Source organism: Mesoplodon mirus (assembly GCF_964341445.2).
Source record: "Mesoplodon mirus genome assembly, chromosome: 4".
In the NCBI taxonomy this organism is placed as follows: Eukaryota; Metazoa; Chordata; class Mammalia; order Artiodactyla; family Ziphiidae; genus Mesoplodon; species Mesoplodon mirus.
The window spans coordinates 163,957,259-163,980,613 of NC_138979.1; the positions used below are offsets into that span (position 1 = coordinate 163,957,259).

The 23,355-nt window shown below is 47.1% G+C and overlaps 1 protein-coding gene across 7 annotated transcripts in view; it reads left to right on the forward strand.

The window, feature by feature from the left end:
- Positions 1-505: 505 nt before the first annotated feature.
- The window catches only part of NRXN3 (neurexin 3), a gene marked incomplete at both ends in the record, with an annotated part of 1,625,679 nt that continues 1,602,829 nt past the window's right edge, over positions 506-23,355 (forward strand). For all 7 annotated transcript variants that reach the window (XM_082616773.1, XM_082616786.1, XM_082616783.1 and 4 more), the window contains one exon: positions 506-1,214. In XM_082616773.1, coding sequence (XP_082472899.1) covers positions 506-1,214 — 709 coding nt within the window. The remainder of the gene's footprint in view (positions 1,215-23,355) is intronic.

A 23,355-nucleotide genomic window follows, 5' to 3' on the forward strand; every position in this document is an offset into this window, starting at 1 on the left:
GCCTGTTTCTACCTTTCACCTGACTCACCTCACTGCTCGCTCCTCCTCCATCACGGCCCCCCTGACCCCAGCCCTCTCCCCGGCCTCCCTGGCTGGGGTGTTTGGGGGTCCACCGGGAGGACGGCGTTGTTGAAGGCTTCCACCCGCCGTGCACTTTCTCCTCCTTGAATCAAGGCCTCCGGATCCACATGGATAGCTGAGATCTTTTCTTGGAGAAAGACACTTTGCACCCTCACTTTCTCAGCCTGATTGCCCTCCTCTCCTGCTGCCCTGTCTTTCCCCTCTTTATTGAGCTTCTCGCTCGTGTGCCCATCTGCGGCTGTCTTGTTCACTTTCCTCCTTCCTCCCCGTCTTGATCTTTGTGCGTGTGCCTCCTTCCCCTTGTGTGTTCTCTGTCCCCCACCCAACTCCTCTTCCTCCCTCCCTTCTACTGCAAAGGGGGATTTTCCCCCGAGGGCTGTTCCCTGCCTGTCTGCCCCTCCGGGGCTTGATCCCGGCAGCCACGATGAGCTTCACCATGCACTCGGTTTTCTTCACCCTGAAGGTGAGCGTCCTGCTGGGCTCCCTGCTGGGGCTCTGCCTGGGCCTTGAGTTCATGGGCCTTCCTAACCAGTGGGCACGCTACCTCCGCTGGGATGCCAGCACGCGCAGTGACCTGAGCTTCCAGTTCAAGACCAACGTTTCCACGGGGCTGCTCCTCTACCTGGACGACGGTGGCGTTTGTGACTTCCTCTGCCTCTCCCTGGTGGATGGCCACGTGCAGCTCCGCTTCAGCATGGACTGTGCCGAGACCGCCGTGCTGTCCGACAAACAGGTGAACGACAGCAGCTGGCACTTTCTCATGGTGAGCCGTGACCGCCTGCGTACTGTGCTGGTGCTTGATGGGGAGGGCCAGTCTGGGGAGCTGCGGCTCCAGCGGCCCTACATGGATGTGGTCAGTGACTTGTTCCTCGGCGGAGTCCCCGCAGACATACGACCTTCTGCCCTGACCCTTGATGGAGTACAGGCCATGGCTGGCTTCAAGGGATTAATCCTGGATCTCAAGTATGGCAACTCAGAGCCTCAGCTTCTGGGGAGCCAGGGTGTCCTGTTGGAGGCTGAGGGACCCTGTGGTGAGCGTCCCTGTGAGAATGGTGGGATCTGCTTTCTCCTGGATGGCCACCCCACCTGTGACTGTTCTACCACCGGCTATGGTGGCAAGCTCTGCTCAGAAGGTAAGGCCCTCTTCCCTGTTCCTCTATCGCTAGAGGCCCACCCACTGGGCTGGGTAAGGACCAAGACCCCTGACGGAAACCACCTCTATCACTGAAGTTCATCTTTAGCTGCATGTCAGATTATTGCATCCCTTTCCCTGAGGAGGTGGTAGAAATCCTTTGCTTGCTCTCAATGGAAAATCCATCAGAACTCAGCAGCAGAGAATCCTGACTACTCAACCACGGGCTCCTTACGCAAATATTTGGCTGTACTCAAAAAGCTAGATAGAGTAGACTACAGGATGTGTGTCCCAGCTGAGTTCCTTCCACCGCAGTGCAGCTTAGCGGGATGAGCCCAAGGTGAGAAGTCAGACAGAAATGGGCAAAGTGGTTATCTCTGTCCCTCCTGATCCCTTGAGAATTGGGCCCTTGGGGATAGATGGGAAACTCCCCATCACTTCTTCCTTATCGTCCCAAACATAAGGAATGCCTGTGCAGATAAAAATGCGGGAGATGGACTGCAGGTCCACACTTGGTCCTGCTGTAAATCCAGCCCTTCAGCTGTGCCCCTCCTCCTGCAACCTTATGGAAGGTGTCTACCAGGTGGACAGGGCATCTGGGGATGGGCAGTGCTGCCTCCTTGTTCCAGCACTAGGATTTTCCATGTGTGCTTTCTCTTTCCCGTCCTCTCCTCTCCTGGTGCGAGAAGGCACAGACAGGAGCACTGTCCAGCCAAGCCCCCAAGGGAGCTGGCAGTACTCAGCATGGCCTTGGAGAACCTCCCAAGTTCAACTACAACTTCCCAGGGGGAGGGAAGGAGGGATGTATGCCGAGGGACTTAGGCTGCCCTCACCTTTTTCACCAAATTCTGACTATTTGGGATTAGGAGAAAAGTGGTCTAGACTTTACTTTGACAAATACTTAGATTCCAGATTCCTGGACTCACTCAAGGCCTAGATTTCAATACCTGTTGAAGTGACAAAGTGACCATATGGGTGTGTGTGTTGGGATGAGGAAGACGCAAGGAAGTTACATCCCCCCTATCCTTTTAGAGATAAGCCCTCTGTTTGTTTAGAGATGTTTGTGGCACCGTCCCATGCTGGTCTCTTCATGGAGGTGGTGGAATGTGGCTCTCAGCCTTGGTAGCCCGTTAGGATCACCTGGGGGAATTAAAAGACTCTCAGGGGCTTCCCTGGTGGCGCAGTGATTGAGAGTCCACCTGCCGATGCAGGGGACACGGGTTCATGCCCCGGTCCGGGAAGATCCCATATGCCGTGGAGCGGCTGGGTCCGTGAGCCATGGCCGCTGAGCCGGCGCGTCCGGAGCCTGTGCTCCGCAAAGGGAGAGGCCACAACAGTGAGAGGCCCGTGTACGGCAAAAAAAAAAAAAAAAAAAAAGACTCTCAGGCCACACCCCAGACCAATTCAATCAAAATCTCTAGGGGGTGGGGTTCAAGCATTTGTATATTTTTAAAGCTCCCCAGGTGATTCCATTGTGCAGCTAAAGTTGGGAACCAACAGGTCAAGGGAAGTCAGGTAGGTGCGGTCAGGTGAGTGTGTTAGTGCTGACTCCCATGATCTCTTCGTTCAGGTGATGCCCCACTGCCTTGGGATTTGTAATTAAAAACAGTGTCTGCAGGTGTTCCTCAAACTTTCCCAGAACTGCCCAATCCCTAAAGCAGGTTGTGGTTGATATGAATTTTAGCAACTAGTAGGTATTACAAATTTTTTTAAAAATCAAAACAAAGTTTATTTCACAGGTGATACATGCTGGATACTAGGACACTTTGGGGATCTTGTTGGGAGCCTCCTTGTAGGTCAAGTATGGGCCACCTCGAGTGCTTCTTTCCTTTTTTGGGCTTGGCATCATACCTCCCTTCCTGTGGGTGGGCTGCAGGAGAGGGAGATGCAAGACATGCATCTCATCTTTTTTTGGCTTCTGTTTTTCCCCACTGAACCCACTGGAAGAAGGGTTGGGGAAGAGGGGTAGAGGCAACACCAACCCACACAGCCACTTTGCGACTGTGGTTACTGAAGCACTTATGACAAGCAGGTCCCTCCTGGAGCTGACTGCAGTTCCAAAGCTTCTTAGCTTTGGAGAAAGTTCTGCCTGAAGATGCTGACATGATCACTTGTTTTCTCCTTCACCCAAAGGATCTGTTCTGTTCTCAGAATTTGCCTTGGAAGCCGGCATTCTTCCTTTCTAGGGACCAGGGTGTTTGCAAGTGTGTTGTTAACTTGCTGATTATCCCTGATTGCATTTTTTGTGTTTAAAAAGAACTCATTTCCTCTGGGCAGGTTTGGATCAGCACTTTTCTGCAGGAAGAATCTCTATGCTGTATATGTATACAATTTCTTCTCTCTCTCTCTCTCTTTTTTTTTCCCCTTTGGTTCGTGTGTGTGTGTGTGTGTGTGTGTGTGTGTGTGTGTGTGTGTGTGTGTGTGTGTTTGAGGTCTCCAGAGGAATCTCTTCAGAGCAGATGATAGGCAGTCAATTTTTTAATAGCTAAATACAATATGTATATTTTAATAGTAGTTCTTTCTGTAGGGTTCAGATCATCTCGTGGCTATGGACTGACACCTCTGTCTGTAGAAGGCAGACACAGCATATTTCATTATTCTCTTGATACATAATACAGTAAATAAACTCTGTAGTAACTAACACTTGGTTGGTTTGGAGCAGTGCAAAGTTTGAGGTGAGGGTGGATGCTGGGGCAGGTACCAGAATTTATTGTTGGTGACTTGAAGCCTGTTGATCCTGGTAATTGTCATTATGTCTAATCAATCACAAAAATGCATTTCAGGCTTTTAGAAAATACCCGTTCTCTGCACACACAGTTAATTTTTAGAGTAAGCAGGGAAAACTCACCTGTAAAATATGAAGGGGAAAATAATCACAGCTGCTAAGGGTCAAGCAGATCTGCATAAAACAAGATAAACAGCCTAACTAAATGCCTTCCCATTTTCCTGAAGATAGTGTAAAGTGGGTAGTGAGGGTGCATCTATTCCCTCCTCTCTCCCCCATTTTAAATTGCAAATGTCACAGAACTGAAACCAGGGGACTTAGTCCCAGCAGTGGGTCCTGTGTACCAGGCATCTGATCGTTCCACTTTGCAGGATGGGCCGTGCCATTTGATTGTGTGAGGGCTTCATGCTTTAGCAGTTCGACAGCAGGAAGGGCTGGGAAGGCTCCTGCATCTTCAGATGGATGTGGTCGGGGCCTGTTGGAGGTGCTCTCTGCGGTCCATTAGCTTCTAGCATGCTGGCAGTATTGATGTTTGCTCAGCCCCGTCTGGCTTTCCATGCCTCAGTGGCTCCAAAATGTCTCCACGCTGCACCCCAGGAAGAAAGCACAGATGGGCCCATCTCTTCTATTTGCTTTGGGCTATTTTGATCTCTCGTTGGGTATCTTTTCTAGGTAAGACCCACAAGACACCGGAGATAGTTGCTGTGGGAGAGTTGGGTTTAGGGGGAAGAGCTGTGGACACAGAATCTTCTGTTTCCTGGGGCGAAAGGCTATTAGCTCTGGCTGCAGACTGAACTCCACGCAGCCTACTTGGGAAAACTTCATTCCAAGACTCCCAAACCAACTGATGGTCACATTGAACGTTCTGGCACACGATGGAGGGAGAAGGGGGTCCCAGATTTTTACCTCTAGGTGTGATGTTTATAAATAAAATGTTTGGGTTCTCAACTTCAGATTTGTTCAAGTTGACTTTTAATCTTTTTAAACGACTTTAAAATTATGCATATCTGGTTTGGAATATAGTCCAGCTGAGGTGGATCATATTCACCTAGCTTCTTCTGTTTAGTCCAGTCTGTCCTGTTTTTGGGCATCCCTGACGCTCCCTGGGCAATAAATAAAGAGGTATCCCTAGCGCCCTCCAGAGAGCAGCCCCCTCATGGGTCATTGGGAGTTTGTCATTACCTTGAAATGAGTTTAAGCTTGATTATTTATTTTTAAAACATCCTTAGTTATGAATGTGCAATTTCTCAACAGTCTTACAGCCATGAAGAATTGATTCACTGCCAAGGTGTATAAATTTCAGTACCAGTTTCTCTAAAGAGTTCATTTTGCATGAAGTCAGCCTGTTGCAGGTGGGGTGGAGCCAAGGAAAGATGGGGAAGCTTTCACAGGTTGATTCTACTCTCAAATCTTAATACACGGGTCTGCCTATGTCACATATCATTTGTATGTCTATGTTTTTAGGTTAATTCAGTGAAGAGACATGAGGTCCTCTTCAGCTGGCCAAAAAAAAAAGTTGGTTCATTGTCTGCTCTCTTTTCCTGCTGACTTGGGCAAGGTGCCCAGACCAAAAGCTGCTTCCTTTGAGTCTCAGCTGTTGTTTTCAGGTGTTGGGATTCTACAGTGAAGTGCAGTTGTGGGTGTGGGTGATAGTGGCCAGTCTTTTTACAAGCACGCTGTTGTGTGGTACCCACTAGCCTCCCATCCCCCATCCCTCCTGCTGTCTGAAGCTGACATCCTACTCAGGTTGGTTTGATTGATGGCTCAACACGACTGCATAGCCTTGGCATGCCTTCCTGAAAGTGAATTTCAATTCGTTTTCTTTTTACTGAGAATCTTGCCTCTCTTCCCCCATTTCTCAAAGCCAGAACTGGGACAGAAAGGTATTCCAAGAGAAGGTGCTTACCCCTGAGGCTTTACCAAGAGCCAAAGACATTGATGCTATAGTGAAGGTACAGATGATTGCCCCAGCTGGATCCTCCTGTTTGGGGCACTTGCGTAAAAAATACAATCATTTCCCCTCCGCCTCCCCCTTGCACCTCCTGCCGGAATACGAACGTGGCTTTGTTCCTAATCTAAGTCAACCCTGAATGGCCTAGGAGGGGGCAGGGAGTAGTAAGTAATCAGGAGTAAAGGCTAGCTCCTTTCAGAATCCTTCCCCCTGGTGTGGAGAGACCGAAGCACAGAAGCAGGGAGGACTGCTGCTTCTGAGACTTGATTTCCCACCTGGTATTCGGGCTTTAGGACCAGCCCAGCTCTCCACCGGCCCAGCCAGTCAGCCAGCCAGCGGGGGCTGTCGCTAAACGAGCCTGAATAGGGGTCTGATTGCTCCTTTCTCCTCCTCTCCTTCTGATTACCCAGTGAGATTTCCTGGGTATGCTGTATGCTAAATGGCAGAGCAGCCGCCTGCCACTTGCTCCAATTATCCCTCTTTTAACTGCAAGGGAAGAGCAATTTTTTTACTGCCCCCCTCCCCCCTCCATAATAGCATCTCTGCCTCCTTTAAAGAAATAAGACCCTTCTTCCTAGGCCCCCCTTCAGTGGGGTGAGAGCAGCCTTCTCCCTTCGCACAGCCTGCACACCAGCTGCTGGCTGCAGAGTAGGTGGGCCTTGGGTAATGCTTCGGTCCATATTCAGCAGCGTTGAGGGTCGGGCAGGCATTCTGCCAGAACCCTTCCAGTAGCAGTGAACTTGCATTTGCATTTGGTAATGAGACACCACACGCCCAGCGCTGGGGGGCTAATCATCAAGTCCCCTATCTCTCTTTGCAGGCTGTCCCGGAGAGGTTTCCAGTTCCTGAGCAGCTGCCGCCCTCAGCTAGGTATTCTCCCTCTGTCACAGCGCAGAAGAGGTGGGGTGTGGGCTGTGCTTGGGGGATGGAACTAACGTGCCCTCCCCGAGGATGACTCCTATTGCCCTGGAGTCACTGGCTCTGCTGTGAGTCCAGAACAGTGAGGCCCCAGAGGTGGAAGTGGAGGGAGAGAGGCTTCGGGGCGGGGCTCTGAAGGTCAGGTACCCTTCTTAGACAAAAATAATAATGACATTATTACTATTACTGAATACCACCATGTGCCCGACCTCCTAGGTGCATTGTCTCATCTGATCCTCACAGCGCTCCTATGCATCTGCTATCATTAACTAGCCCTATTTTACAGATGGGCAAACTGAGGAGCAGAGAAATTTAAAACTTGAACAAGGTTTGGTGGTTAAGAACATGGCTTCTGGAGTGAAAAAGATCTGGACTTAAATCTAGGCTTGTTCACTTACACATTGTCTTTGGAGAAGGTTTTGGAAGCTTCAGCATCTTTATCAGTAATAATAACAACAACGATAATAATAATAATAGCAGCTAACAGTCACGGGGTCCTCACTCCATGCCTGCTCTGTATTAGCCCTTGTAACACTCAGAACCACTCTTGACACACTGTTATTGTTCTAATTTTGTAGATAAGGAAGCTGAGGGACAAAGGGTAAGTAACTCCCCCAAGGTCACACAGCTCAGAAGAGGCAGGGCTGGGGTTTGTATCTAAACAGTCTGGCTTTAGAGTCCACACTCTTAACCACTGTGCTATCCTGCCTTGCAGCAAAGCAGGGATAACAAGAAGCCATACGTTAGGGAGTTGTTGAGAGCTTGAAATGAGATCAGACAGACAAAATTACCGGTGTAGTCTCTGGGAAAGAATGAGTCCTGACTCTGGGCTGTTAGCCGCCTGGTGGGTGTAAGAATGAATTATGTGTCGATTTGGTTTCATAGAAACCCTGTGAGCTACCCCCACCTCTGCCATTTTCCTTCATCCCAGTTTGAGAAGTGGCAGAGAGAAAAGGAGGGGAATTTCAGGGAAGTATAGAATCCAATCCCATCACCATTTTGCCCCCGCCTAAGAGCATGGGGTCACTGACAATGGTTGTGCCCTTTGGACTGTATTCAGAACTCTTTGCCTGCAAATGTGATGTTCTGGTCCCCACAGCATCCCGATGAGGTAGGTAGGACAGGCCTTACCATCCCACTGAATAAGTGAGGAGACCCAGACTCAAGGTGCCGTTGGACTTGTGGGTAGACAGCATGAGGGCAAGCTTGGATGCTGCCTATTTGGCAGGTGAGAGCCCGGATCCTCAACATAGCATTTCATTTCTGCTTCTAGGCTCCCTTCGTTAACACAAATGGCCTGTGTCTCCATCATGAAATGGAGCATTCATTGCCTCCCTGGTTGCTGATGACAAGCAAAATGTCAGACTCCCGGGGCAGGAGTTATCAGCTTGGTCAGTCCCAGGACAGAGAAAGAGAGGATGCGAGAGAATGAGAGAGAATGAATGAATGAGTATTCAACTCCCACCCTCAAGAGCCTGGTTTGAAATGAGGTGCCTAAGAATGGACCTGTGGGTCCCGAGGGAGTTGGAGCACGGCTCCCCTACACTGGAGCATCGCTGGACAGCACGACCTCTTCAGACTTACCTTTAGTTTCCCAGGTACCAGGAAGTGTCCAGCAGCCCACCCAGGGTTGGTGGTGAAAGGTGGAGCTCCTGGATGAACCTTTCACACTGCTTGCTCTCCTGCTGACTCTCTTCCCAGATAACAAAACCAGACTCCCTTTCTCTCTGTTTATTCTTCTCTTCTCCTTTGTGTGTGTGGGAGGGAGATTATTACAGAGGTGGATTTGCCACAAAACTAAACCTTTCATGTATCTTCACTTGCATGGGCCCCTTCAAGGCCCCATGCCTAACACTGTATTGGTGATTTTTTTCTTAAGGAAACTCCAGTATCATAAGCTTCTGGTCCCCACCTCTGTGGATCTGCCTCTGTTAAGAAGACTTGTTGCTGCCCAGTGACAGCAATGTTGCTCTGGGTGTATGAGTGATTCCCCAGTGACCGATGACCCTTCATCACAGACGCATTTCCCTTCACTTCATAACCAACAGGGCAGGAAGAGCCATGGAGAGGGAGTGTGGGAGGATGAAGGCATACAGGAATACTGTTTGGGGAGCTGTGGTGGGAGCGGGGGACATCTAGGGTGTACAGTGGGTAACAAGGGTGTGTTTAGAAATGTTTGCTGTAGATTTAGAGGAACCAGCTGGTCTTTAAACAGAAGGAGCATCCTGGTCCCTCCTGAGGTTTCCCAGCTGAAGTTGGGATGCTTGGTTTGCCGTGGCTCACTGAGGGGCTGTGTTACAGGTGACAGGCTGTGGATGACAGAGGAGAGGGACAAAGCGTGGCTCTACAGGCCCGTCTCCGTGATCTGTGTGGGAACTGACAGTGCCAGTGGGTTGTCATTACAGCTGTTGTTCTCCAAAAGCTGATGTCTTTGGGTGACCTATTTAAAAGCAATATGGGGGCTTCCCTGGTGGTGCAGTGGTTAAGAATCCGCCTGCCAATGCAGGGGACATGGGTTCGAGCCCTGGTCTGGGAAGATCCCACATGCCATAGAGTAGCTAAGCCCGTGCACCACAACTACTGAGCCTGTGCTCTAGAGCCCGTGTGCCACAGCTACTGAAGCCTGTGCGCCTAGAGCCCGTGCTCCACAACAAAAGAAGCCACCGCAATGAGAAGCCTGCGCACCGCAACGAAGAGTAGCCCCCACTCGCCTCAACTACAGAAAGCCCTCACGCAGCAACAAAGACCAAACATAGCCAAAAATAATTAATTAATTAAAAATATAAAATTAAAGCAATATGGGACCCCTTTAAATGTGTCATCATCTATGTCTGCTCTCAAACCTCCACTGCTGTCCACAATATTCCTACATAATGTATTTTACAAAGTTAAAAAAAAAATTTTTTTTTAATATCCAGGAACCAGTACCAGTAGCTTTTCAAAACAAATTGATCTCACAGTCATCCAGCCAAACTACCCAGCTCCACTCTGTGATAAAACTTACTTTGCATGTGGGCCTAAAAATTGTGAATGCTCTCAGCTCTTCAAGGGGGAAATGCAGTTCTCTGGAAGGCTGTGCAAGGTCCCAGAGAGGGTGGGGATGAAAGAAAGGCAGGGACACAAGCTGTAGGCAACAGGAACTCCTGGTTTAAGCTGTGAAATTCATTTAAGATCCTTTCGGGGGCTTCCCTGGTGACGCAGTGGTTGAGAATCTGCCTGCTACTGCAGGGAACATGGGTTCGAGCCCTGGTCTGGGAGGATCCCACATGCCGCAGAGCAACTAGGCCTGTGAGCCACAGCTACTGAGCCTGCACGTCTGGAGCCTGTGCTCCGCAACAAGAGAGGCCGCGATAGTGAGAGGCCCGCGCACTGCGATGAAGAGTGGTCCCCGCTCGCCACAGCTAGAGAAAGCCCTCGCACAGAAACGAAGACCCAACACAGCAAAAATAAATAAACTAATTAATAAATTCCTACCCCCGACGTCTTCTTAAAAAAAAAAAGATCCTTTCGGTTTTACCAAGGCTCTTATTTAATTTCGGTATCTTTGCACCTAAGAAGACGGCTCTGGGGAGCTTTTCCTTCAAGTTTCTCCATGAGACACTATGCATCCAACCCTTTTCTGACATTTTGGCCTCTCGCCTGTGGATTTGGTTCTCCTGAAGTGGTCCTGTTTGCTGGTGCAAAGTCTTTAGGAGCCAGGGTCTTGATAGTCCTATGGCTGTTGGCAGTGTTAGGGCTGGTGTCTCCACTCTGGCAGGCAGGGCATTCCAGGCAATTCTATAACCTCTCCTCCAGGTATGACTGGAATAGAAAAAGTGCAGTGAGAGAGTGTACAGCTTGTATACTCAATACGGTGCTTTCAAATAAAAACGAGTAGCCCATTGCAAGGAGGGATGAGCAAGGCTGAAATCACTTCTCTGTGATTGAAACAGTGGGAAAGGGCTCACCGAACACTCACGGTCTCTTCCTTCCTCCTCATTCTCTCAACCTTCTTTCCTCTCCAGAAGGGGTCCTCTCTCACACGGTTAGCCTTGGAGGGCTGAGGGAATGAGGAAGAGTGGACCTGAGGGTGTTAAGCCTCTCACCCTTAGGATTCTGAAAGACTAATGATCATCCCCTAACATATTTGTTTGATCTAGTTCAGGAAAGACAAGGCTGGAGTTTAGGCTGAGGCAATGTGCTGTGAGTTCTTCTTTTAAGGAGACACACTGACATGCGGGGGGACTCTGGTGCTGTGGGAGAAATCCTCTGTGAGGGATGAAACACAGATCCTGGGACCCATGTAGAGGACAGTAAGACATTTATATCACCTTCTAGCCATGGCTTTGCTTGTGTAATGCACTGAAAACCAAGGTGCATGTTAAGAATCATGGGATAATATGTTTGGAGGGGTCTTTTTAAAAAAATCGAGGCATAATTGACATATTAGTTTCAGGGGTATAGCATAATATACAAATTCGATATTTGTATGTATTGCAAAATGGTCACCACAGTAAGGCTAGTTAACATCCACCACCATATACATAGTTACAGAATTGTTTTTTCTTGTGATGAGAACTTTTAAGATCAGTTCTCTTAGCAACTTTTAAACATGCAATACAGTATTATCAGTAATATAGTCACCATGCTGTACATTACTGGAGGGGACTTTAAAGGTCATTGGGTCTATTCTAACTATTCACTTCCCATCCTTTTCTCCACTGTATAAGACATCTCTGACCCCCCCCCCCCAAAAAAAAAAACCCTAGTCAACTGCAATGGCAGGGTCTTGGTACTTTTCAAGGCATCCTGATGTATCTCTGATCATACTGAGCATCAGGGAGCCCTTCCTACATGAGGCCAAGGTCTGCTTCTCAGACACTTCCTCACTGGTCCTCATTCTAATTAAGGCAATCTGACCTTTGTGATGGGCCATGTGGGCGAGGGGGTTGGATAGGTCATAACGTTTCTGGATGATGCTTTGTAGGAATGAACCCTTGTGCAAAGTAAAATTCATAAGGGATTCTCTAATATAGCACTAAACAGTATACACACCACTGAGTTATTTAAAATTGACTGCTTCTGATTAATCTAAAACAACATGGGAGGGATTGATGTGGGAAGAGATTCTGATGTAAGCAGGTGATTCATGCTCCAGTCATTTTGTTCCTGGGGAGCTTCACTCTGAAAGATTCATGGTTAGCCCCATCTCTGGCTCTATTATCTGTGCCTCGTTTCATCCCCCTAAGATGTCCCATCTTCCTCCATATTCAGCCAGCTTTTCAGCATCTCTGACTTTCCAAGATGCCCCCTGGAAACCTCTAATGGCAATAAGCAGTAAGATGATAAGTTCTAGAATGCTATGGAGTAGAGGAAAGTGGAATTGGCTTGGACTTGCTTTACAAGTCCATCGTGGCAGCCAGGGTCAGACACCCCAACAGCCATCAAGATTTTGATAAAAAGCCTAGTATGATGCTTTAAAAAAAGATAAGGGTATGAGATGAAGAAGTATTGAGTAGCTATTCCTGGCAACTGGCCTTGGAAGCATATGCCCTATTCAAAATGCTTCCTACTCTGCCAGGTTGCCTTGGGTATCCCATGTTTTTGGCACTGTTGGGAAGAAGTCTCCCAGGGAGAGGATTAGGCAGGGCTAGAAGATGTTGCTCCCACATTGGCATGGACTGGAAACCTGCCAAGCAAATGCCCTCCTGCACCCTAAAGGGGATGAGGCTATTCTTGGATCTCAGCCACCTCCCCATTGACAGGCATTTTACTGACACTGCAGCAAAGAAAGGAGAATTTGTCTCATAACTCATGGTTTAAAATAGTTTACTTGTAAGAGCAAAGCCCACAGCCATCCTTTTGAGCCCAAGCATTAAAATATACTCAGAGTCACTGACTTCTGTGCAGTCCCATTGCCCAGCCAGGTTCTATGTACTGCATGCCAGTGCAGGGTAATGGGCATGGCCATCTCACGTAGTCATGTGGTAATTGCCACGTGGGAAGAAGATGATTGGGTTTTAGTTGCCGTGGGAACTTTGTTCTTTGCTCATCCTGATGTTGTTTTCAGCCTTGTGTTAATTCAGATTGGAGCTATTTTTTCCTTGTGTAGAATATATAACCAGTGGCTACGTTTTGATGTGTCTCGTGGCTCCCTTTGGCTTTCACAACCTTAATGCAAGTTGCAGTAGCTCAGCTGGGTTTCCTGATTCCTTCTGCAGGAGTATATGTGAGGAGGAACTCTCTTTGAGACCTGTAAGACATGAAACCATGGGAAGACTCTGTTTCCCTTTGTTAATTACTGTTCCAGGCTTGTATGCTAAATGGCATGTCTCTGGTATCTGACAGAAAGCAGGTGCTCAATAAATGTTTGTTGCCTTAATAAAGCACACTCTGTGTGTATGTGTCTGCATGCATTTCACGTTTTGTATGCATACCTATGCGTGTGCTCACTAACGTGTGATGGATGGATGCAGGTTCCCATCAAGAATGTGAGCTCAATAATGTCTGTTTAATACATTGATTACAGCTATGACTTGGACCACAGTGGCATGGGCCACCATTGGAAATACCTTCTTTTAATAGGAAAAGTGGTGTGTTTGCCATGGGGCAGTTTTCACAGAATCTGTGTCAAACACATGTACATTCCACTTGGTTTGATCTAGTTGAAGATGAACTAGCAAGACTTTTGTTTGTTTGTTTATGAGCCAGTGGTTTCCTGTAAGAATCATAGACAGCAGCCAGCCTGGGACCATGTAAATGCTTGTGGAATGGCTGTTTGAGGCAAGCACGTTGTTGTCACTGGGGATGGAGAGGCCCCATTAGCTTGTGTGGATTCCCTGGAGAAGAGGAGGCTCACTGGGGACAAGATGATTGTCCTCGGATATCGGAAGAGCTGCCATGTTGAGGAGGGAGTGGATATCAGACTCGAGGGTTGACGGGATCAGAGCTACAGAGGAGGATTTCTGATGCTTAGAGCTGTTGGGCCATTGAATGCACAGCTTTGCCAAGTCCTATTGCTGGGAGGGGGGCAGTAGGTGCTGGAGTGACACCTGTCAGAAATGTGTGCTGGTGTGTACGTGCCTTCAAACCAAGGACTCCATGGTTCTGGGGGTCTCAGCAGCCAGGCCTACCCTTACGTTTGATCACGTACGTCCTCTGCAGTTCAGGGATGTGGAAAGATTATTCTCCAGATCAGTGGCCTTCAAAAAGGGGCACATGCAAAGACCACTTGGGGGGATATAGGAAGGAAACAATTAAAATGTATAGTTAACTTATATGCAAATTATTTATAAATAAAGATACATCTCTCAGGAGAACATAGTAAAATTATTTTTCCTAATGGGGAGTTGGTTCAGAAAGCTTTGGAGGTCACTGATCAACACTCAAATCTACATTTATCTCTAGTTGGCTATAGTTACTCGACCCCCAGGCTTACAGGTTTCAGGTGGAGGATGATGCCCAAAGTGTTCTGGATGCCAGTGGGATGTGTGTCGGGCTCCTCTACCCTGTCTTCAGCTCTGTGTGTGGTGGTCTTGGTTGACCTGGCCAGGTGTCTTTGGAGGGTCCCACGGGAAGTTACTCCAGTCACACCTTCCTCTTTCAGAGGCCTCACTGTTTGGAATCATTGATAATATCTACTATCTCGGAGCTTTTTTTAGCATAAAAAAATCATAGTGTTTGCTGGGGCAACTTTGGATTGTGTAAGAGAACTAAGTCTTTGAAGTATGTTCAAGCATTTGCAAAGCAGTCCTTGATGTATAATCATCTATTTGTTGAAATAGACCATCTGTTTACTGGAATAAGTGCATTTTCTGACATTCACTGAGTGAATGCCTGTTGTCTACCAGTGTGGGCACTGCCCTTGAGGATCTTATGGTCTAGTTGGGAAGGCTGTCAGGCAAAGAGGTGTTGTACACATTAGAGTCGCTAAAATACCAGTTGGAATGTTTGTGGACTAGCTCAAAAGGGGATGTTCCACCTGTTTGGAGTATGAGGGTGTGTGCTTAGGCTGGGAGCCAGGGGTTGGAGGACATCTTACAGCAGAAAATCTTAGGCTGGACTTGGAAGCTTTAACTAGCAGACTGGGAGGAAAGGGCCCTCAGGGCAGCCCTATGAAGCAGCAGGCTACTCTTGCCAGTAGTTTGCAGTAGTTAATGTGGCTGGATTAAAGGGCTGAGGCTGGAGGAGGAATATGAAGAGCGCTTAGGTAACTGTGGGTCTTAAAATGTTTGTAAGGATTTGAAACATTGTTTCTTCCTGCACCTGGGAGCCATTGGAAGTTTTTCCATTGAGTAGTGACCGTAAGATTTGAATTTTAGAAAGATGGCTCTGGGGCAGTTTGCATGAGGGATTGGTTGGCAACTGGAAGGCAGAAAGCAGGGGGGCCAGGTAGAGGCTATTGTGTGGTTTTGGTGAGAGAAGAGGCAGTACTGGGGGAGTAGTGATGGAGGAAGGGCCAACTGCAGAGATGTTAAGAAGAGGCCCTTAATAATTGGAAAGCAATGACCTTTAGTGGGTTTGGATCAGGCTACCTGGCTCTGACACATACTAGTTGTGTAAACTTGGGCAAAGGACTTCACTTCTCTGTGTTTCAACTTAAATATCTGTGAAATAGATGTAATAATAGTGCCCACCATTTCAGATTGCTTTCAGGCTTCAGTGAGATATCACACATAGAATACTTAGAACGATGCTTGGCACACAGTAAGCATTCAGTGAATGTTAGCCATTATTACTAATTATTATTGAAGATGATGCTGATGATTGAAAAGGGGAAAGAGGAACTTTGATCATATGCTCTTTTGGTTGTGGGTATAGCTAGGAAAGTCAGTGGGAAGAGGAGATTTGGGGTGAAGGTGGGAGAGGGGTAATAATAAATTTTGGTTTGTCCATATCCCTCCCACCTTCTCTTCAGAACCTGTAGGATACCTGCAGGGAGATGTTCAGAGGCAGGTGGGGGCAATGGTTGTGTGAGGGAGGAGGATGGGGCTGGGCAGATGTCAGGGTTGTTGTTGTAGGGATGAGGGAAGGCTGGCACAGGAATGAGGTTGTCCAGGCAAGGAGTCTAACTGAAAGGAGAAGGAAGCTAAACTCAGAACCTTCCAGAACCTTAATATTTAGGATAGTAGAGGAAAAGGAATCCACAAGATAGATTAAAACAGATTACCAGAGATATAGAAGGAAACTAGGAACAAAGAAAAGTTCCTTAAAATTCTTTACTGGGCAATGAATGAAAAAATATACCTTCTCAACCTGGTTGAAGTTGGGGCATGCATTTGAATATAATAAAACAGCATCGAAAGATTACATAATTTAGTTTTAAAAACTACTCACGTTGGTCTTTCTTCTGCCTTCAATTTAGTGAGATCTGTGCATTTGAGAAAATTTCTACAAATGGAAATTTAAGTCTCATATAGAGATGATGAATCTGAGGGTTTGGGATGTTCTGCTCATGAACATGATAGAATTTCTGGCTCCTAGAATGTTAGAATCTCATGGGAATCAAGAGCTCAAAGATCTGAAAGAAACAAACCCAGAAGAGTGAAGTGATTTGCTCAAGATCAGCAAGTTGGTGTTCTGGTTTGTACTTTGTGTTTCTTTGAGACCATGTGAGCTAAACATAAAATGCTTTAGCTACATTTTTCTTGGAATTGGTCATTGAACTCTCAGGATAGCAGCGGTGACAGTCAGCTCAAAGCCACACACCTTCTCCTGGGCTTGGGGAAGAGATTCCTCTCACTCTGGCTCCTGTGAGCTGAAAGAGCAAGATCCCCTAAACTGGAGGTGCTAGAAGCCCCCGGCTCAACAGCCAGTGATATAAGTACTGGTAATTCACTGTGGTTTCTCTATCTCTGCCCGGGGTGGGGCGCTTGGAAAGGAAGCAAAATACTTTCTTAAGGAAATCAAAGCTGGGTTCTGGTTGCCTGCTTGCTGCCTTCCTCCTGTCTCCGACTCTCTGGGCCCGGGGGTGGGGATCGTGTGTGTGTCCATGCTCCAAATGCTTGCTGTGCATCATGGTTTTCCAGGAATTTCAGGACACAGGAATTTTCGCCCAGCTGTGTTGTGTATTGCTGTTCAGCAATCTGAAGTTGCTTATCCAGCGTAAGTCAGAATGGGGAGGCTAGGGAGGAGGGGGAACGCCTTCTAACATTTTTCAAAGCAGAAGAAATTGAGGTGTTAGGGGCCCAGCTGGCGTGTGATGAGAACCAAGAAATGGAGCATACGTGAGCATGCATGCTCACATGAAATCTCTTACAGAAACCCAGGGATGCTATTCGAAAGTACCTCTCCCACCCCCCACAACATGACACACTGACTGAGGGCCCACTATGTGTCAGGAGAAGCATTGGGGGTACAGTGATGAACAAGACAGTCATGCCTCCATGCTGCTTAATTAGCCAAGCAATAATCAAGTGATGGATGCTTTGAAAGGAGAAGGATAACATAACCGTGGTCTCTGTGCTTTCAGGAGTCCCTCTTCACGCCTGGCAGAGCAAAGACTCTGTGAAGTTCAAGGGTGTGATTAAGACACTCCAAGGAGTTACAGGAGGTCCAGGGCTTTTTCTGGACCCAGTGCTCAGGCCGGCTCTCCTAGCCTGAGTCTCCCGGCCAAGGATCCCAGGTGAAGTCAGTGGATTTAGGGCTGAGTTTAGCTTTATGCCCAGTTCTAGTCATGCTTACTGAGTATGGCCTCAGTGATGCCGTTGTAATGTCATGGAAATCGTATGATGTATCAGCTGTCTATTTTGATTGACTAAATTTAATAACAATGGTGATGATGAACTACTTCTCATGAAGTGCTTTCTATGTGCCAGGCACTGAGCTAAGGGCTTGCAAATGTGACTTCCTTTGATTTTCCCAGTCACTCTCACCAGGGAGGTTCTACTGTTTTTCCGGTTTTCTAAACCAGGGAACAAGGTTGAAGAGAGAAGGCAATCTATCTGCCTAAGACATGAGTCTGGGCAGTCGGACGATCTGGAGTTTGGGTTCTTATCGCCTCCCTCTGTCTCCTCTTCAATCTGGCACTGAACGGTGGCTTCTGTGGCCATTGAAGACCCAGTTCCATGCTCTGCTGGCCCAGCTGGGGTGCCTCTAGCATGCAGGGGCACTGCCTTTCTTCTCTTCACTAACCTGTCTTCTGACTTCTCCCTCTCCTGCACATGACTGACTTTGATCCCAAATCAGGCACATGTTGCAAAGAGGGACATAAAAACTGTCCTGGAATTCCCCCTCCCGCCTCTCCCCGAGCCTTTATCCTGGGTGTCTTATTTCATCCCATGAGCTGTAAATGAGCCATGAACTGCTTGAACTGGAATCCCATATTTTCTCAGTCTTTTATAACCCACGGTCTCCAAGTCATTTTGTTGTTGTTAGTATAGTCCCGCTATCCAAGAGGCCTTGGTCAAGCTTTGGTGGAAATCTTTTGCTTGTATTAAGTTGTAAAATGAATATTGTTACGATTTGCGTATCCAACCCCAGCACATACATTTTTATCACCCTCCCCCATCTTGAACATCACAATCCAACCTTCTTCTCTCATGAAACTGTGACTTAAAGAAGCAAGGTAACTTACAATAGGCCACTCAGCTAGCACGTGGCCAGGGGACTGGGGCTCGAGCCCAGAAGTCCTCACTGTCAGTCTAGTATCCATTCCCCTACATCACGCTGAGAAAAGAGACTCGATTGATTCAGAAGAACATTGATTGCCAAGCACAATCCATGGTGATCAAAACAGCTGTGCCGCCTGTCTTCATGGAGCTTACAAATTAGAGCTATGGAAAACATAAACCAATAAATGCATAATTACAGTGGTGATGAGTGCTGCAGGTGGAAAGAACGGGGTGAGGGGAGATCTAATGAGAAAACGGGTGTCACTCCACTGAGGAGCGACATCTAAAGATGAGGAGGAACAGAGAGAAAGCAATGGAGAGGGGCTGCATACGTGCATTGTCACCTGCTCAGTTTAAGGACGAGGTTGATCAGTCTAATATTCGTGGCAGGAACTATGTCTTTTACTTTTATGTATTTGTTTGGGATATGGTTGATGGGTAATACAGATGGATGGGTGGATGGATAAAGAACTGTCTGGAGGGCTTCCCTGGGGACGCAGTGGTTGGGGGTCCGCCTGCCGATGCAGGGGACGTGGGTTCGTGCCCCGGTCCGGGAAGATCCCACATGCCGCGGAGCGGCTGGGCCCGTGAGCCATGGCTGCTGAGCCTGCGCGTCCGGAGCCTGTGCTCTGCAACGGGAGAGGCCACAACAGTGAGAGGCCCGCGTACCACACACACACACAAAAGAACTGTCTGGGGCTGGGGAGGGAAGCCTTCGGCGTGACAGCAGCAGGAGAGCTGATCTTGGCTGGTAAGTGGGCAGAAACCTGGGCATCTCCACCCAGAGTGCAGAATCCTACCGGGGGGGACTTGGGGATAGAATCTCTCTCGAAAGGAAGCTCTGTGTGGAGAAAGTGAAGATGAAAGGCTGCTGGAACAAGAAAGCCACAGTGAATGTCATTTGCCGCCAACCTAGAGAGACTTGTTCCTCTAAGAGCCACATAGCGTGAGTCCCACCCACAGCCCAGAAATCAGCTCATGCGTTTCCAATAGCTGCCCTTTCTTCCTAGCACTGACATTCTTGCCCCCTGCCCTCCCAGGTCCTCCCTCCTGCCACATGTGTTTTCTCGGTAGGTGAATAGGTAGAGGGGTTGCCCTGATCAATCCACGCTTTTTAGCTGTTGTTACCAGGGGCATTTATTTATTTATTTATTATTTATTTTTAACATCTTTAGTGGAGTATAATTGCTTTACAATGGTGTGTTAGTTTCTGCTCTATAACAAAGTGAATCAGCCATACATATACATACATCCCCATATCTCCTCCCTCCTGCGTCCCCCTCCCACCCTCCCTATCCCACCCCTCTAGGTGGTCACAAAGCACCGAGCTGATCTCCCGTGCCATGCAGCTGCTTCCCGTTAGCCATCCATTTTATGTTTGGTGGTATATATACGTCCATGCCACTCTCTCACTTCGTCCCAGTTTACCCTTCCCCCTCCCCGTGTCCTCAAGTCCATTCTCTACGTCTGCATCTTTATACCTGTCCTGCCCCTAGGTTCTTCAGATCCTTTTTTTTTTTTTTTTTGCAGTACGCAGGCCTCTCTCACTGTTGTGGCCTCTCCCGTTGCGGAGCACAGGCTCTGGACGCACAGGCTCAGCGGCCATGGCTCACGGGCCCAGCCACTCCACGGCATGTGGGATTCTCCTGGACCGGGACATGAACCTGTGTCCCCTGCATAGGCAGGCGGACTCTGAACCACTGCGCCACCAGGGAAGCCCTATTTTTTTTTTTTTTAGATTCCACATGGTATACGGTATTTTTTTTCTCTTTCTGACTTACTTCACTCTGTATGACACTCCCTAGGTCCATCCACCTCACTACATATAACTCAATTTCGTTTCTTTTTATGGCTGAGTAATATTCCATTGTATGTATGTGCCATATCTTCTTTATCCATTCATCTTTTGATGGACACTTAGGTTGCTTCCATGTCCTGGCTATTGTGAACAGAGCTGCAATGAACATTGTGGTACATGACTGTTTTTTTTTTTTTTTTTTGCGGTTCGTGGGCCTCTCACTGTTGTGGCCTCTCCCGTTGCGGAGCACAGGCTCCGGACGTGCAGGCTCAGCGGCCATGGCTCACGGGCCCAGCTGCTCTGCAGCATGTGGGATCTTCCTGGACCGGGGCACGAACCTGTGTCCCCTGCATTGGCAGGCGGACCCTCAACCACTGCGCCACCAGGGAAGCCCCGTGACTCTTTTTGAATCATGGTCTTCTCAGGGTATATGCCCAGAAGTGGGATTGTGCTGGGTCGTATGGGAGTTCTATTTTTAGTTTTTTAAGGAGCCTCCATATTGTTCTCCATAGTGGCTGTATCAATCCATATTCCCACCAACAGTGCAAGAGGTTTCCCTTTTCTCCACAGCCTCTCCAGCATTTATTGTTTATAGATTTTTTGATGATGGTCATTTTGACCAGTGTGAGGTGATACCTCATTGTAGTTTTGATTTGCATTTCTCTAATGATTAGTGATGTTGAGCATCCTTTCATGTGTTTGTTGGCAATCTGTATATCTTTGGAGAAATGTCTACTTAGGTCTTCTGCCCGTTTTTGGATTGGGTTGTTTGTTTTTTGAATATTGAGCTGCATGAGCTGCTTGTATATTTTGGAGATTAATCCTTTGTCAGTTGTTTCATCTGCAAATATTTTCTCCCATTCTGAGGGTTGTCTATTCATCTTGTTTATGTTTTCCTTTGCTGTACAAAAGCTTTTAAGTTTCATTAGGTTCCATTTGTTTATTTTTGTTTTTATTTCCATTTCTCTAGGAGGTGGGTCAAAAAGGATCTTGCTGTGATTTATGTCATAAAGTGTTCTGCCTATGTTTTCCTCTAAGAGTTTTATAGTGTACCAGGGGCATTTATATTCCAGAACATCTAAAGAATTTTCAGCTTGGAGTAGTAGGGGTACAATCTGAGGCTGGGAATCAGCTTGATCCTAAATGGCTTCTGCTTCCTGGGTTTTAGGCTAACATTTATTGAACACTTACTAGTGTTTTAGGCTCTGTGTGAGTAGCTTTATCTTTTGTTACCATTTTACAAATGAGAAGGCTGAACTGCAGAGAGACTACCCATCTACCTTCTGCCCAGTGGTACAAAAGACACTCAAAAGAACTAGAATGAAATTTTATAATTCTTCAGGAGAACGAGAAAAATAAACACAATGTAGAAGTTTATTGTAAAGACACATTCAGTTTTTTTTTTTAATTCTGAAATTATGCCCTTTTATTTTTGGGGTGTTAAAATGCCTTTTTAAGAAACTATGGTATGGGCTTCCCTGGTGGCGCAGTGGTTGAGAGTCCGCCTGCCGATGCAGGGGACACGGGTTCGTGCCCCGATCCCGGAAGATCCCACATGCCGCGGAGCGGCTGGGCCCGCGAGCCATGGCCGCGGAGCCTGTGTGTCCGGAGCCTGTGCTCCGCAACGGGAGAGGCCACAGCAGTGAGAGGCCCGCGTACAGCAAAAAAAAAAAAAAAGAAACTATGGTAATACAAAGTGTCATTTTCAGGTTTTTGTTCTTTCTTGGAAAAATTATAATTATCCATTGTTATTTTCTAAAATTGCTTTAAATTGCTTAAAGTATGAATACATAAAATGTATTAGTGTGAGAACCATTCTTGCAGGGAATAGCTGGGTCCCATGCTATTTTCTTCCTAGGAGTAAACTATTTGTATAATTTTCTTCACTTTCTTTTCTGATTTTTTATCAGAAAAAAATTGCACCTGGATAGGACCACTGAGATTATATAACGTATTTTTCTTCAGCATTTATCAAGATGTTTTGATTGCACAATTTGACCCTGAGAACTTTTAACTCTATGTCAGTATAATCAGGATTATACAAACACTAAAACAGTTTTATTAAGGGGTTGTTTTTTAGAAGCAAATGATGTAGGGCTCATGTAATTCCTCAATCCATTTTTTTTCAGCATAGTTAAACCATTTTTAAATTTTCCAATTCATTTTTATTTCACTGAATTATTTTTAACAAGATCAGTTCTGCTCCACGTGCCTTCTGTAGTAAAGATTTGATTCATTGATCAGTTATTTTTTTGTGTGCCTATCTAATTTTGCCCACGTAGCTTCTACCATTGTGACCACTCTTTTGTGGTCATTATTTCTACTATATCCGGTTTTCTCACATCAGATTCGCTAGTCTAAATTTTGTCAAGAATGTTTGATTCTTCCTTCTGTTTTTCAGTCAATGACAAATTTTACCATGTGCATTTTTAGCCACTGTCAGTTCCATTTTGTGTTGATTTTTTTCTGACAGGTCTAATTTTTTTCCAGGTCAATTTTTTGCAGTTCATAGAACCATATCTTCTTCCTACAACTAAAATCAGTCTCTTTCCTGACAGTTTTTTTTTTTTTAAGCAGTTCCAAAACATACTTGAGGGGTCATGACATCAGGGTCAAAATATCCTGTGTCATTTATAGAGACCAGTGACCTAGATGAATTAAGAAACCTCCCCAAAGTCATACATAAGGCTCATGGCAGAGTTCTGTTGGGTCATTTTAGACTATAAAGCATCTCTAGTTCAGTAAAGGGCAGAGTAAGATTGTAATATTGGGATGATGTTGATGGTGGGCCTTCCTTCTTTTACCCTCCACCTCCCGACCCCTCTTCTGAGCTTAACAGAATTCCCAGTGATCCACCTCCCTAAGAAATAGCAGCCGGGGCCACTGTTCGAAGCGTCTTCACTTCTCCCTGCTTCCTAGCTAGGCCCCCCCTTAAGCTGTGTGTGATTTACAAACAAGCAGGACCAAAAAGGAAAAATCCTCCCTTGTGGAGAATTAGGTCAGTGGCAGAGTTGGGGAGGGGAGGGATCCAGAGCTTCAGTTCTCCCACCCTTCAGTTCACTCCCCTTGCCTGGAGCTATGGGGGCAGAAGCCAGAGGTGCTATTGGGAGCAGACATCTGGGGGTGGGGGGCTGGGGGATGCGTGCAAACATGAAAGCT